Below are 15439 nucleotides of genomic sequence, written 5' to 3' on the forward strand. Positions count from 1 at the left end.
CGGGCTTGCACAAAGTCACCAAGTAGACGGATTTCGTTCACAACAATTACAAAATTTCATCCAAATCCATACTTGACAAACATCCAGACTTTCATTCATTTATAATATTTGAAGGATTGATTTAAGCGAGAGTACAATTGTATGACAGATTACGAAATAGCTAGCTTTGCAACTATTTTCTCGTTAATATACAGTATTGTCCTTATATTAATGCTATTTGATTTTGAGCAAATAAAAGCAAAATAATGTACAGTAGCAACTCCATAAACTACTAAAGAAATACTATTTATAATAAATTATAATAAATAATAAATAAATATTGGACAACATCACATACATTACTCTGATCCCAATGTAAGTAGCTAAAGCACTTGTGTTATGGAAATCAGAAGTAACGACGGTACCACAAACACCCAGACCCAAGACAACATAGAAAACTAATGAACTTTTTCTACATCGACTCGGCCGGGGATCGAACCCGGGACCTCGGAGTGGCGTACCCATGAAAACCGGTGTACACACTACTCGACCACGGAGGTCGTCACGTTTATAATAGGATAGAAGATTATAAGTTTAAATAGAAGCACTGCTAGTCTCTAGGCTTTGAATTTGGTTCTTATCTAAGATCCAAATGGATACACATATTCATTTGTAAATAAACACAAAAATCTATAAAAATTTGACAAATATTTGAAATGTAACGTAACGTACATTGATTATTAAAATCGTCAACCTGCACGAGAGATAATACAGTAATCAAATATGTGTGCAAACACAAGATATAAACCCGACACCAGTCCTTCCGAAACACAAGAATCTTAAAGCTAGCTGTCAAACTATGGGATGTTGCTGTTTATTTTCGATAATATATTCAATACCTTTTATTCGCCCAACCCAGGACTTGATCCCAATACATTGACTCACTAGACCAACGAGATAACTAATCTGCTTACCTATTCTGTACCTAAATAATAGTTGTCCTATAAAACATGTTCATAGTATATTATAAATGCATATATAGAAAAGGGTGGAAAGTTTGTATGCGCGTAAACATTTACATAAACAATAGAACATTCATTGGTGTCACATCCGTGAGGCTTAGAAATGCGGTTGTCCATTTAAAATTGATGCTTCAACCGCAGATTTAAATGCTAATATTCTTCAATGACATTCGTTTTAACCAAGTTAAAAAATAAGGCCTTTTTTTGTATATTCGTTTGAGAATTTTTTTTATTTTTTGTGTAAATTAATTAATTATTTACTTAGTAAACTTACGTATATGCTTATAAATGTTGTCGTGAGTTCTTAAATTGTGCGTCAGAAAAGCTGTTGGTCCCACTTTTGAACTTATCAAACATGATGAGCGGCATTTTAAGAATCTTCGCAGAAGATTTATGGTACACAAATCTGTGCATGAATATACGTACAGAATTTAACTTTACTTACTCTATTCTCTCACTTATATAGTCCGATGGGATAGCAATCCGACAGCTGAAATTTTCGAAGAGAAATACCCTTAAATATATCGGCATTACTCATACAAATCCTGGACCGCATTTTAGCCGAGCAGACAATCTACGCGACCAACGAGTCAGCTACTTCCACTCAAATATAATAAATCGAGGTCAAAGTCTTAAATTGGAATAATCTTCCATCTTTTATTTCATTATGTTCCCACAGTTTGTTATCAAAACGTTTCATCATAAACAGATACCAAAAACGGAAATAGTTTTGTACACATATCGTGTAGGTCGCATTTGAGATCGAGCTAACAGTATTAAAAACTTGCATATTTAAAGGTTTCTGTTTATAATTCTAATTTCCCCAATACGTTTTCGATAGTGCCAATTTGCTAGAATTCAATTCTGACTTAGAACAATATATTTGCTCTGTATTTATGTATTGTAAAAACAATTCGATTCAGGACAATTTCATCTGACATAGAGCAATAACCAGCTGATTAATCCTATATGAATATTCTGAGATGTATGTAATATTTATATAATTATAAGATAATTATGCTAGCGATATTATTCTGTAGGAACTCACTTTGCATCTCACTCGAAAACTGACTGATAGTGATACGATATTTTAATATTCGTGTCCTTTATAATTATTGTAGTCGATGGCGCATATCGATTTCATTTTACGATGACTATCGGGCTTTTTCCTTTTGTATTATTTTGTTTTTTGATAAAGAAAAGAGTATAATATCAAAATATTACATAAGTTATTATTACACAATGAAGATGGTTATCAAATGCTATAATAACAATCTGTAATAAACATATTCGAAATGCTACAAAAAACTCCATAGATAAGAATTGTGAAATTAGCTTTAATTGTTATTTAATATTTAACATTATAGAGCTAGTTGAACACGCCTTGAGTCCTAGTGCGATTAAAGTAATCCTTTTTGCTTTAGAAAGTCTGTTTAGTGACGTAGATGTATAGACTAAACAGCATTTCACTATGACTCTTAGGACGCAAACGTCTCGTTTGGCTGACAGTATGAAGCATTTGATAGCTTCAAAAATATATCCGGCCCTTGGGGGAAACCAGATTATGTGACCCACCAAAACCACTGTGATGACAATAAGAGAGGCAGGATCCTGTCGATATAAACCAGTGGAGCTCTTTTCAGTGCGAATAAAGCAGGCACCTAAATTAAAGCAGATGGTCTTGGTGCAAAGATTGAACACAATAATTTTGAAAATTGACAGATATATTTAAATTATTATAAATGAGTTAAACGTTGGATTGTTTATATGCTGTATATACAATCACAATTTAAACAAAATAAGATAATGTACATAGTTACTCATTGAGTGTAAGTGCATTTAAGTCGGATGATACTGTGGGGTAGAACTAGTTAATAATATAAAAAAATAGTTGAGAATTATATTTCAAACAAATACTTGAATATACAGTAAGAGTGTTTTTTATTTAACACACATATTTGATATACTATTTTGAATATAACAATTAAATGTCGTAAGGATCAATGTTGCGTAACAATAATATTATGAGATATGATATTTTGAATGAATTCTTAGCACGATAAATATTTATGTAAAAGTTATTTTAATGTATTAATTGACTGTTGCATGTACTATCTTATATCATAAGTAATAAAGTTCAGAATTGAATAATGTCTATTTTGAAATGAGATTGTAACCAGTTATAAATATCGCTGCAATTGATTTTATACCATAATCAGTTGTAATAAGGTTTTATTTGTTGTTTCACTCTACCATCAATTGTTTTTTGATAAAAATAATTTGCAATATAGGAAAATAAAATTATGAAGTTCTTACGAGTGGTGGTAACTGGTCCTTTGTTTAAATAACTATATGGACTAGGTTAGGATTCAGTACCACTAACGAGCTATAATGTTCCGCTATTGTTTATTTTAATATTGGTAGGCGGATGAGCAAATCGTCACTTGGTACTATGTAAAATTTGACGCCGTAAAAAAATTAAACCATTCCTTACATCGCCAATTTGTCACCAACGTTGGGTTCTAAGATGTTACGTCCCATGTGCCTGTAGTTCAATCTGTCTTATCGGAATACAAAAATAGTGAGCATTGCTTGTCGGTACTATATAAGACGGACGATAATATCTGATAAGTGGGTGGTACCTACTTAGACGCCTTTGGACGGCGCCCATCCAAATGAAATGTATTGTACAATATGTGAAGCCTCCTGAAGGGTCCTATTCTGCTGATGCTGGTCAACTATATTTTGGATATATGTACATGTGGCAGACTTATGCAGGTTTCCTCACGACGTGTCGTTACATATCGTAAAGCATCGACATAATTATATAAAATGATTTTTCAAACTTTTAATATTTTTTTAACTAAGAAATGGTAAAAATTTTATAAGACATTATAGCAATGTCTATAGGTAGTGTTGATTTACCATCAGATGGCCCACTTGACGGTCCGCCTACTGATGACATGTATATAAAAAAAAACAAGTTCGAAACGATTAGAAAATGTGAATCTTACCAGAAATTGGTGTTAAAATACTCTTATTAAGCAACACTGAATATGATAGGAAAATAACTTAACATAAGTTGCATGCGTTGGATTAATTTTTGAAAACTATTAACAACTTAATTTGGATCAATGAATCAATGAATAAACTAACGGTAAGGGCTTGGATTTTATACTACCATGGTAGTCTTAGCAATGACACCATTACACTACAAACTGTTACATTGATTTTATAACTACTCATAGTTTTGGCCAGCCGCTTCACTGGTGTTTTAGATAGGCATTAGGTATCATGAGCCGAGATAGCCCAGTGGTTGGAAGGCGTGCATCTTAACCGATGATTGCGGCTTCAAACCCAGACAAGCACCGCTGAATTTTCATGTGCTTAATTTATGTTTATAATTCATCTCGTGCTCAGCGATGAAAGAAACACGTCGTGAGGAAACCTGCACATGTCTAATTTCTACAAAATTCTGCCAACCCGCATTGGAGCAACGTGGTGGAATATGCTCAACCTTCTCCTCAAAGGAGGAGTCCTTAGCCCAGCAGCGGGAAATTTACAGGCTGTTAATGTAATGTAAAAAATAATAATTACGTATTATCCTTTGTCGTCGTTAGGTATAAGGTAGTAAAAAGTACATGCCCTATGTCCTTGTCCTTGGAGTCCAAGCTTTATAGCAAAATTACTACTACTTTATGCCAAAATTCATCTAATTCATCTCAGTGGTCAGTCAAGTAGACGTAGATGGAGTTACTTTCGCATTTATAATATTAATACAGATAACGTATCAGTTCGATTCAAGGTCAATAAGGTTAAGGGACCTTCGCTTTCCGCAATCTTCTTACAAGAGCAAGATAAACTTTTTTTTGCAATTTATTATTTAAATCGAATTTCAAACAATCAAATTTATACGTAGATTTTACACATGAAACTCATAGTCTTGACCATTTTTAAGTTTTCCAGCCTCCGATATTTTAGTTTAACGATATGTTAGAATAATAATATGAGATACACTAAATTAGTCGAAATGAACACCTATGAGATAACACATTGAAACAATTAATAACATATACATACAAACTGCACGTGTGTGGGTACATTTTAATAATAATATGAAATACACTAAATTGGTCGAAATGAACACCTGTGAGATAACACATTGAAACAATTAATAACATGCACATACAAACTGCACGTGTGTGGGTACATTTTAATAATAATATGAGATACACTAAATTGGTCGAAATGAACACCTGTGAGATAACACATTGAAACAATTAATAACATACACATACAAACTGCACGTGTGTGGGAACATTTTCTCAGTTATTTATAAATTTTATTATAGAAAGTGTATTTCAGTAATGGAACTACAGTCAAGAACAATCTTCGCTGTTAACAATGGAAGAGAGTAATTTTCTAGAACACGTTATCGGAATGTGTCTTTAACTATGGATATATTTTTCACATTTTATAGGCATGTTTTTTATAAAAATTAAATTATAATTTGTACCATTTCAAAACAAAAATGTTTTGTTAGGATTAATACTTGCGATATAAATTAAAATTGTAATACAAATGCCTTGGTGTTAGGGCTCTGGGTTGGTACCACCCAATCATCATACATTGTCCCACCAAACAGCATTACTAAGGATTATTGATTTGAGCCACAGACATCACTTATCTTCAGCTCGTCGACTTTCAAACGAAAGTCAAAAAAATAAAACAAATTTCAAAAAACACGTTGACCAAATGCTGCGGCACCCAAGACGCTGACAGTATGACATTCAATCTGGTCAGTCTTTGGGCAAAGGAAGCACCAATATATTATTATAAATATTATTAATTCAACATTCACTACATGGATAATATCTACGTAACAAATACATCACTGTGGTTAGTCTTCTGTTTCTAATGAATATGCGTTTACGAGCTGATACTTATCAGTGAGTATTGATAACTTAACATCATACCGTTTTCGTTTCCGTTTCTTCAATTTACTGTTATTTTTTAAAAAAAATTCCATACGTAATCGTCGACTATGAATATGTATTACTAGTTTCCCCTAAAAGGTACCCTATGTGCTATTCCAATCTATAACCTATCTCTGCTTTTGTGATATGAAATATCCATCCATCCATCCATTTAACATTTATATAATTAGTAAGATTTTATTGTTATAAACTGCATACATATATTTTAACAGATTATTGTGTCTGTGTCGTACTCACTTGGTGGTAGGGCTTTGTGCTAGCCCGTCTGGGTACCACCCACTCATTAGTTATTCTACCGCCAAACAGCAGTACTCAGTATTGTTGTTGGGACATAACATCTTAGTTCCCAAGGTTGGTGGCGCATTGGCGATGTAAAGAATGGTTCATATGTCTTACATTGCCATGTCTATGTACGGTGGTGACTACCAGGTGGTCCATTTACTAAAATTGAGTTAAGAAAAAAAAAATTTTAGTAAGAATTATTTTTTACTTTAGGTACTTTAAGAAATTATAATAAATCCTCATATCACCAATGGCGTCAACCTCTGGAAATAAGATGTTATGTCCCTTGTGTTTGAAGTTACATTGCTCACTTACCCGGTATACAAAAAATACTAAGTGTTGCTGTTTTGCGGTAGATATATAATGAGTAGGACCTACCCAGGTGGGCTTGCAACCTCTACCAATTGTCGTTGTCTCAGTTTATATGCAAATACAAGTTCGCATTGGACTCTACGACGATGTCTACTTTATTGATGCAGAATGATAATTGCTAGACAACTAGCATAAAACAATTTATTGCACACTGATACGAAACAGTTACACAACACACACACAGTGAAAACAAAATTATATATGATAAAAATGCCGGCTCGATCGATTAAGAGCTATATCACTTTCAGTAAACGTTTGGATAGAGGATTTACTCTCAGGATTTAATCCTGGCGCTCGGGTTCTCCCCTCGCAGTCAACGTCTCGTATTAGGTACTCAATTCGACATTAAATATTTTTACACTTAGCGCTAATCATTAATATTGGTACATATAACGGTATATTTTAGTATAGGCGATCAGCACTACAATCAGTATATTATAAACAGACAAAATATAATGTCAAGCGAAAAATATATAAACCTATAGATATATCTCTTTCTTTCATCGGCAATTTAACGTTAGAAAGAAGAAGACAGAGCATTGTGTCAAAATATAGGGTAGTAATTACCCAAAATTTAGAGAACATTTTCATTTCAGATACACCGTTGGAAGAAGTGACGGATGCATTATACGACAAAGGCATTAAATTCCTGATGACGCATGATATGAAGTTAACATTACCAGAGATGATGTTTAATGGAGCAACGCTGAAGGTTTCTCCGAGAGCTTTGACCAAAACGGGCGCGCTGGTACACATAGACTTAGAACCAAATCAGAATGACAATGGACAGGGGAGGTTACTGTTCCATAAAATCAGTGAGTATAAATATCTTAATATTTTTTACGAATAGTCTTACTACGAATTTTTCAACATGACCAAAATCCTGTCTAGTAAGACAATTAATTCTGAATTGAATTTCGAACACGGATTCAATAAATTTAAAAAAGTGACGATCTCACTGTCTTTACTGAAAACTTTTATCACACTATTCATAATCAATTTCAGAGAAGTACATAAAGAAGAAATTAGTGATGGCAGCATTGGCGATCATATTGGTGGTCAAGTTGATCGCGTTGAAACTAGTATTCGTGCTTCCCCTCATACTCGGAGTTACCACTGCCAAGAAGATGTTCTTGAAGATACTATTGTTCCTATTTCCAGCATTGAGTCACATATTTAAACTTTGTTCGTGGTACCATCAAAACTATCACACCACAAAATACCACCACCATCATCATTTGATTACTCATCACCATAAGGCAAGTATAATCTTATAATTGTCATTTACTTCTCTTTAATTTAATAGTGTTTAATGCGGAGGTATATATTATAAAGCAATTAAAATACTATATAATAATATATTATACATGTAAACAGAACCGAGATGGCCCAGTGGTTAGAACGCGTGCATCTTAACCGATGATTTCGGGTTCAAACCCAGGCAGGCACCACTGAGTTTTCATGTGCTTAATTTGTGTTTATAATTTATCTCGTGCTCGGCGGTGAAGGAAAACATCGTGAGGAAACCTACATGTGTCTAATTTCAACGAAATTCTGCCACATGTGTATTCCACCAACCCGCATTGGAGCAGCGTGGTGGAATATGCTCCATACCTTCTCCTCAACGGGAGAGGAGGCCTTAGCCCAGCAGTGGGAAATTTACAGGCTGATTATGTATTATGTTTATTATGTTACATGTAAACGCTGTTATTACTAAAACATTAATAACGACGCTATTTAGCAGACAATTTAGATAAAGCTTAAAACAGGATGGAATACTTTTGTTACGATCGTCGTTGGTTTCAAAACTGTTTCGCGTGCTATGCAGGTACCTCATTCTCATCATCCTCACGTATATGGACCACCTTCTCACGGCGCAACGGTGATAAAACAACATGCCGATGGCCCACCAGCTTCCTTTGAACACTATCCACAAGATTGGGAACTATCTGGACCAGGTCTTGGAAGCGAGTGAGTATCTTCAAACTATTGTTTCGATGTTTTCCAATACTGGACTCAATAGAGCCACGAATATCAATTGAATGATAATTTATATCGTTTTTTTACAGATATTTATCGGATATTCACCGTAACGCCATAGCTACTTTCAAACCTCAGGAAAATGACGCAAATGACATCAATGCATGGGGCCTTGGTCTTCCTCCAGGTAATTTTTCTATTAATCAAATTAAAAATACCTAAATACCATTGACTTGAATATTCATCATCTCAAGCCTAATTTAACAATATTATTTTATGGTTACAGGATTATCATTAAACGTTGGAGAGTTAGCAAGCGGCAGTACCAACGTACCCAATGTACAAATACCTAATTCTGGACAAAAAGTAATCTTCTCTAATAGCCCTGGAAGGTAATATTTAGATTTACACCTTACAACGATATTCTTAAGGATATTCATATGTGTTTCGAGATAAAGATTTATGAACAAGACGATTAAAAATTGCCTTCAGTTCGTAAAGTATCTGGTTCTATCTGTTCCGATCGAAACCATGGTTGAGCCAAAATTTGTTAAACATTTATGTTAAGAATTCAGTAGCAGCTGACAGATAGAATGTTAGAGGACAGATGATCCTGGGCCTCGTTAAGCACGCATATTTATGTACAATGCATATTTATGCACTATAGTATGTCCTGCCTCCTCGCCTTGGTTAGGAGAAGAATATCCTTTCATTTATCATATACCAATAGTCATAAGTCTTAATGCAATAAATTCAGATTTATATAAGAGTAAAAATAAAGTCTTGTATACGAGTTTTTTCTCCAAGACATTAAATTGGAACTAAGTCATAACATCAAACATCGCCTTGCCTTAAAGCGATTTTATTTTCTCGGCCCTTTAATACCCTTTTTAAATTAGCACCCAGAGCTTTTGATGCCTTCCTGTTGTACTCAATTATATAGTAGGTTTCTTTCCGTGAAAGTCAACAAGCTAATTTCTGGCTTGACTTTATTACAGTTGAAGATATTTTTATTACTCAAAAATCTATGAAATTTCACTTACTTAATATAATCGAAGATTCACTTTATCATTGCACAGTTAATTTATGTTTTTTTTTTTTTGGAAACGATGAAATATAGAATCGTCATTTGTTTAATAATATATTGTTTTATTATTGAAGGCATAGTATATTATGTAGTAATTACTTATGTACATTTATCTGAACTTATATTATAAATGCGAAAGTGACTTTGTCTGTCTGTCTATCTGTTGCTCTTTAACGGCCAAACTACTGAACTGCATTTGATGAAATTTGGAGTACCAGTTAGTAAACTGGAACTACTTTTTTATGCATAGCTTCTGACGATCATTCCCTGTAACGAGATCGAAACCGGGGGCAAAATCTAGTTTACAATATTAAGTTACGGTTAAATATCTTATTCTAATTATTTTTTAAATAAAAAAACTCACTGGTTTCTCTGTTTTTTCCTCGTCGCTGAAAATGAATATTCTGGCTTGGCATTGTTTGCACCTAGATTTATAATTATTTATTCCATATTGGTTCTTGAATTATATTGTTTTGTCGATAATAAATAGCTACGACTCACACGCCATCTCTTTTCATATTATTCTATTTACTTACAGACCCGTGGGACCGTTACCGCCGCCACCGAATCCATATTATCGACATAAAAAAGTCGCAACACGAGATCCTACAAATGCTGAAAAGGAAGCTTTGGTAATAGTTACATAGTATGAAACAAAGACGCATCCCGCCATATGTACGCTTAGATCTTTTAAATGACGCAACAGATTTTAATGCGGTTTTCATTAATAAATAGAGTGATTCAAGACGAAGGTTTACATGTATTAAACATGCATATTATAGAATATATGCATGTATTATACATATAAACCTAATTGCATGATACATAGCCGGCCGAGTCAACGTTCATAGCCGGATAAATCAATAAGTTTTCTTCATATGTTGGTCTCCAATCTGAAAGTTATATATAGATCTTTATTTTACCCATGTAAAGCAGGTAAATACAATAAAAATCACTAGAAAACATTAGGACGTTTGAATTAAAAAAAAAAAAAACAATTTAAATACACAAAATAACGTATATCTCCAGTTAACTGATAGAATTAAGCATGATATAAAAACTCTTCTTATATCTTAATTTTATTAATATTTCAGATAAGGGCAGCAACTCTCGCGGCTCGGGTTCCGCCCTCTCCCGTGAGGGATGAGTTGCTAAGAGTATCCGCGGCGAAGTTAACCGAGAGTAATCGAGTGAAAGCCGAAACGGAGTTGGTTAGACAGCAACAAGAAATACTAGCAGCGCAGGACCCTGTAAGTTATATATATTGTATGACTATACTATATGTAGACGGAAGAGCAAATGGGCTACCTGATGATATGTGTTTACCATCGCCCGTAAACATTGGCGCCACAAGAAATATTAACCATTCCTAACATCACCAAAGCGCCACTAATCTTGGGAAATAAGATGACAAGAGACATACCCTTGAGCTGTCCCTTACACTGGCTCACTTACCCTTCAAACCGGAGCATAACAATACTGAGTTGCTGTTTTGGCGGGAGAATATGTTATGAATTGATACCTACCCCGGTGGCTTGCACAAAGTTTACTTCGGTAAAAGTAGATATATAAAAGTAACTCTACCACGATGTTCTGCTGAGGGTCAACATATACGTTACGTTTAAATATCTATATATTTACATAATTACTATCTAAGTCAATTTTAATAATATATAAAAGTATTTGTTGCTTTTTGTTCGGATTTGGACCAGCAGCCAGTTAAACACATGGAGTGTTTAACTGGCTGCTGGTCCAAAGTATAAAGTTTAGATGTAATCTGATATACGGTACAAACCAAATTAACAATTAATAAATTAAATAAAAATACTAGAAATAAGTATCACGACAAGGTCTTAATTTGTACATATATTATAACAATCTTATTAATTGTACCAGGATACCATAGCGGCAGAAAAGTTCTATGGAAATTTACTGGAAAGAGTCGACACGATACTGGGTTCAATTGGAGCAAGAGATACAGAATGTAGAGAAAGAGCTGTATGTGCTTTATATAGAGATCCCTTTAAACACGCACCGTACAGCAACCTTGTCTCGAATGAACTCAGCAAGTAAGTATAATTATATATTAATTATTTAGATTCTCATATTTTTCAATGATGATAAAACTACAGTCATAAAGTTTAGTAACATTAATTTAAGGCATATGATATTGTAAAATTACTGAGCTTGATAATTTCAATGTAGTGGTAATCCTTATGGAATTCTGTATAAATAAATGGTCAAAAGTTTCGAGGTGGGCGTTGAATTGCGTCACAGTTTCACTATTTTATACTAAATTATATAAAACAATTTTTACAGAGAATCCAGTGAGCTGGTACCGCCCGCTGACAGCAAAATGGCGCTGCATTACTTCAGATACGTTCAAGCTGCGAGAGATGGACAAGAATCAAAAGACTGCGTTACTATTTATCCAAAATGTAACATCGACTACAATAAAAAAAAATAAGGATCGTGTAAAATCATAGAAGAATAAATAAACAAGCGTTTTACAATCAAGCGCTTTACGGTTAACATTATACAGAAAATCATGAAGCCAAACGCACCTCAACCCTGTAGCAAAAATAAAACCAATTGCAATTTGTTTATATGTAAAGTAATAGAATTAAAATCGTTTGACATTCAAACAAACATCATTAAAATAACTATAGAACTTCCTGATGCGTTATTCGATAAGAACTCACTTCACTGATGAAACATTTGTATACCGACTTAATTGATACGCCATTTTGATACGTGTATCATTTAAATATTATTTAACGATAGTCGAGATTTTTTGGAAAGAAGTTCTTTTACGCGGTTTACAGTGGAGTTCATTGACAGATATCGTCATGTCCCCTGCGGACGATCTTCCTTCTCTTTCTCATTCTATTACGGTTCTGTACAATATTATTTAAATTTATTTTTTGTTTTATTTGTAATTCATACGGGAATTTTAAATAACAATATTTTTTCTTGTCATTAAATTATTTTCGTTCATTTATTTCATTTGGTATGTCATTAGTGAAAGCTATACATTATGTATTACATAAACAGGTGTCCCACCCCACCACATCTCTTTTTTTTCTTATAGAATAGCACTATAGTCTGGTCTCGCCAAAGTTAGTTTTGTGACAAAATATACTGTGTTTTTCGTTTCAACTGATATGTTCCAAGTTGAGCTTGGAATTTTCTACATATCACTATTGATGACCTCATCGAATATGTATATGGTTGTATTTTCGTACATGGACTCATTCCACATAGATAGATTTACGCATAGATTGCGTTTTGTCAATCAAGTAAGAACAGTAAGAATACTCTTTGTTTATCAGTCGTGAATATTGATAACAGACTTACAGTGATACGCCGTTTTGATACGTGTGTCCTCTAAATTTGACAATTGTTATAGTTACGAGTAATGTCGTATTGTGTATATCACATTCTGACATATCACGCTCGTGTTTTGCGGTGAGTTTTGAGTTTCTTCCTACAGTAATTCAATCTCATATAATATTAAACAATTTTATTAAATATTTTCTTATAAAATCGTTGCTTTAATTCTTATATTTATGTTGATATATTTTGCGTGAATTAATAACACATTTGAAATATTCTATGAATTAATTATTTTGTAGTAATTTATTGTTATAATAATTATAATTATACATAAAAAATGCATTTACTTTACACTGTAAATTATTTGTTAGTGACGTCATAGTTTAATAGACAATTATTTATTTATTAACTTATTTCTTAGATTTAATTATTATTTGACTGCAGGCGATTTAAAATACATATGAATTGATTATTAAACTAATAAAATATTATTTTGTATTGATTAAATAAATTAAATTGCCTTTAGTCAATTAAATATAATTAGAGCCATCAGTCACTAGGACAATACTTAATTTATTATTATTGTTAAAAATCAAATTATATTTGAAAGATTTTTTATTAATAAAAACGAATTAAAAAAAATGTTTTATTTTTATAATTTCTAATATATTTTATTTCTTCACTCTCATAATCCAATGGAACGGAAATGAGTCACGACCGGAAATAGTTGAAGCGCAGGACCAATGGCTTAACGCGCTGAGGCACGGGATAAACACTGCCAATTTCCTGACTCCAGGTAGCCTCCAGATCTGTACCCAGTACCTCGTGAATTGCGCCTTGTGAAATCCAGGGTGAAATCGTTGAAGCGCCTTAAAAGTTTCTTTTTGGGAAGAGATAGCTTGTTGTGCTTAAGATGAGGTTGACATAACCAGCCTTGTACTAGATTGGATATACCATTGGTTAAACGTTTCTCAAAAACCCACCAAATTTTCTTAACTATTAGAGAATTTTGGTCCATGCAGATCGCACTGCCCATGCCTTTAATTTACCTTCGTCAAAACTTACGACAAATTCTGTAATCCTGCCCACAAAAAATATGCCTGAAATGAGTTAACTATAAAAATCAACGTTATACTTTATTTTGAGACCGGATTTGAGAAGCAATACTTATAACTGTTGTATTTCAATTTGAAGAGTTGGTTAGCCAGTGCAGCTATAGGTACAAGGGACATAACATCTTAGCTCCCAAGCCTGGTGGCACATTGGTTTTGTAAGAAATCGTTAATATTGCTTACAGTCTATGTGCGGTGGTAACCACTTACCATCAGGTATTTTCTCGTCCGCCTAGTTATACTTTAAACAAAAACAACTATTTATGAACTTGTTACATTCCCACGCGTCGTGGGATCCGCTGATTAAGTTATGTGCATTGGCGTGATTCAAGTGATAAAATTAGTTCAGTGAAATTAACAATAAAATTGATGACTAAGATTTGGTAATTTTGTGTGAATTTAGTTCTCACATCAACCAATTGTCACATACATTTTAGTAGCCGTTTTAATAAATTTGTTTAAGTAATTTCGGTTGTTTTGGAACATACGCTGCCGTCGTACTTAATTCACATACAAGAACATCGGAACAAAACATTTGTTCCTCGCTTTTCACTTGATAAATGAGGGACATACATATAAACATTTCTTCCTTAATGAACCCTTGTAGTTCATGATTTTTTTTAAATCGCTATAAACATATATTTAACTTTATACAAAAGTGACTCCTATTACTATAAATATAAAATGTACCATCGACTTTCAAAAAATATTTAATTACGTAAATATTTATAGAGGTTATTTGAGTAAGGTTATCTCTGGATACCGTTAACTCAACTAAGATTTTTGTTGACTTAAAAAATAGACAGAATACAATTTCAACTATGAATAAATTCCTTATTCAATTATTAATATTTAAAATTTTATGTTCATGTATCACATTCCCTCTCGGACCAGTATCAGTTTATGTATCAAACTCCCCCTCGGTCATGTTCCAGGCACAAGGGACTTAACAACAGTTTCCTATGTTTGTGGCGCATTGAAATTGTAAGGGATGGTTAATACTTATCACAGTGTGATCACTAATCTATGGTGACCACTAACCATCATATGGCCAGGCCAGGCCAGTCTGTCTACCTATTTTAATTAAATAAAAATAAATTATATTTTAATCCTGTACGATCACGGTATAAAACATTTTTTTACCTTAAAATGTATAAAAATATGATATCTTTTAATAAAAATATATAACCATTTTTTTTCAATATTACTAAATAATAAATATTGAATTGCATGAATACTATACTATAGTAATTTAAAATGTATTGGTAATTA

The 15439-nt window shown here is 33.1% G+C and overlaps 1 protein-coding gene across 1 annotated transcript in view; it reads left to right on the forward strand.

Annotated features, from left to right (window-relative positions):
• Positions 1-12261, forward strand: part of LOC113398112 (uncharacterized) — a 35747-nt gene extending 23486 nt beyond the window's left edge. Inside the window, exons 3-11 of the mRNA XM_026636700.2 lie at positions 7249-7467; positions 7658-7911; positions 8481-8623; positions 8722-8819; positions 8919-9024; positions 10258-10351; positions 10814-10969; positions 11616-11788; positions 12039-12261. Of these exons, the coding sequence (XP_026492485.2) occupies positions 7249-7467; positions 7658-7911; positions 8481-8623; positions 8722-8819; positions 8919-9024; positions 10258-10351; positions 10814-10969; positions 11616-11788; positions 12039-12186 (1391 nt within the window). The 3' untranslated portion in view covers positions 12187-12261. The remainder of the gene's footprint in view (positions 1-7248; positions 7468-7657; positions 7912-8480; positions 8624-8721; positions 8820-8918; positions 9025-10257; positions 10352-10813; positions 10970-11615; positions 11789-12038) is intronic.
• Positions 12262-15439: the final 3178 nt, after the last annotated feature.

Source organism: Vanessa tameamea, chromosome 24, assembly GCF_037043105.1.
Source record: "Vanessa tameamea isolate UH-Manoa-2023 chromosome 24, ilVanTame1 primary haplotype, whole genome shotgun sequence".
Lineage (NCBI taxonomy): Eukaryota > Metazoa > Arthropoda > Insecta > Lepidoptera > Nymphalidae > Vanessa > Vanessa tameamea.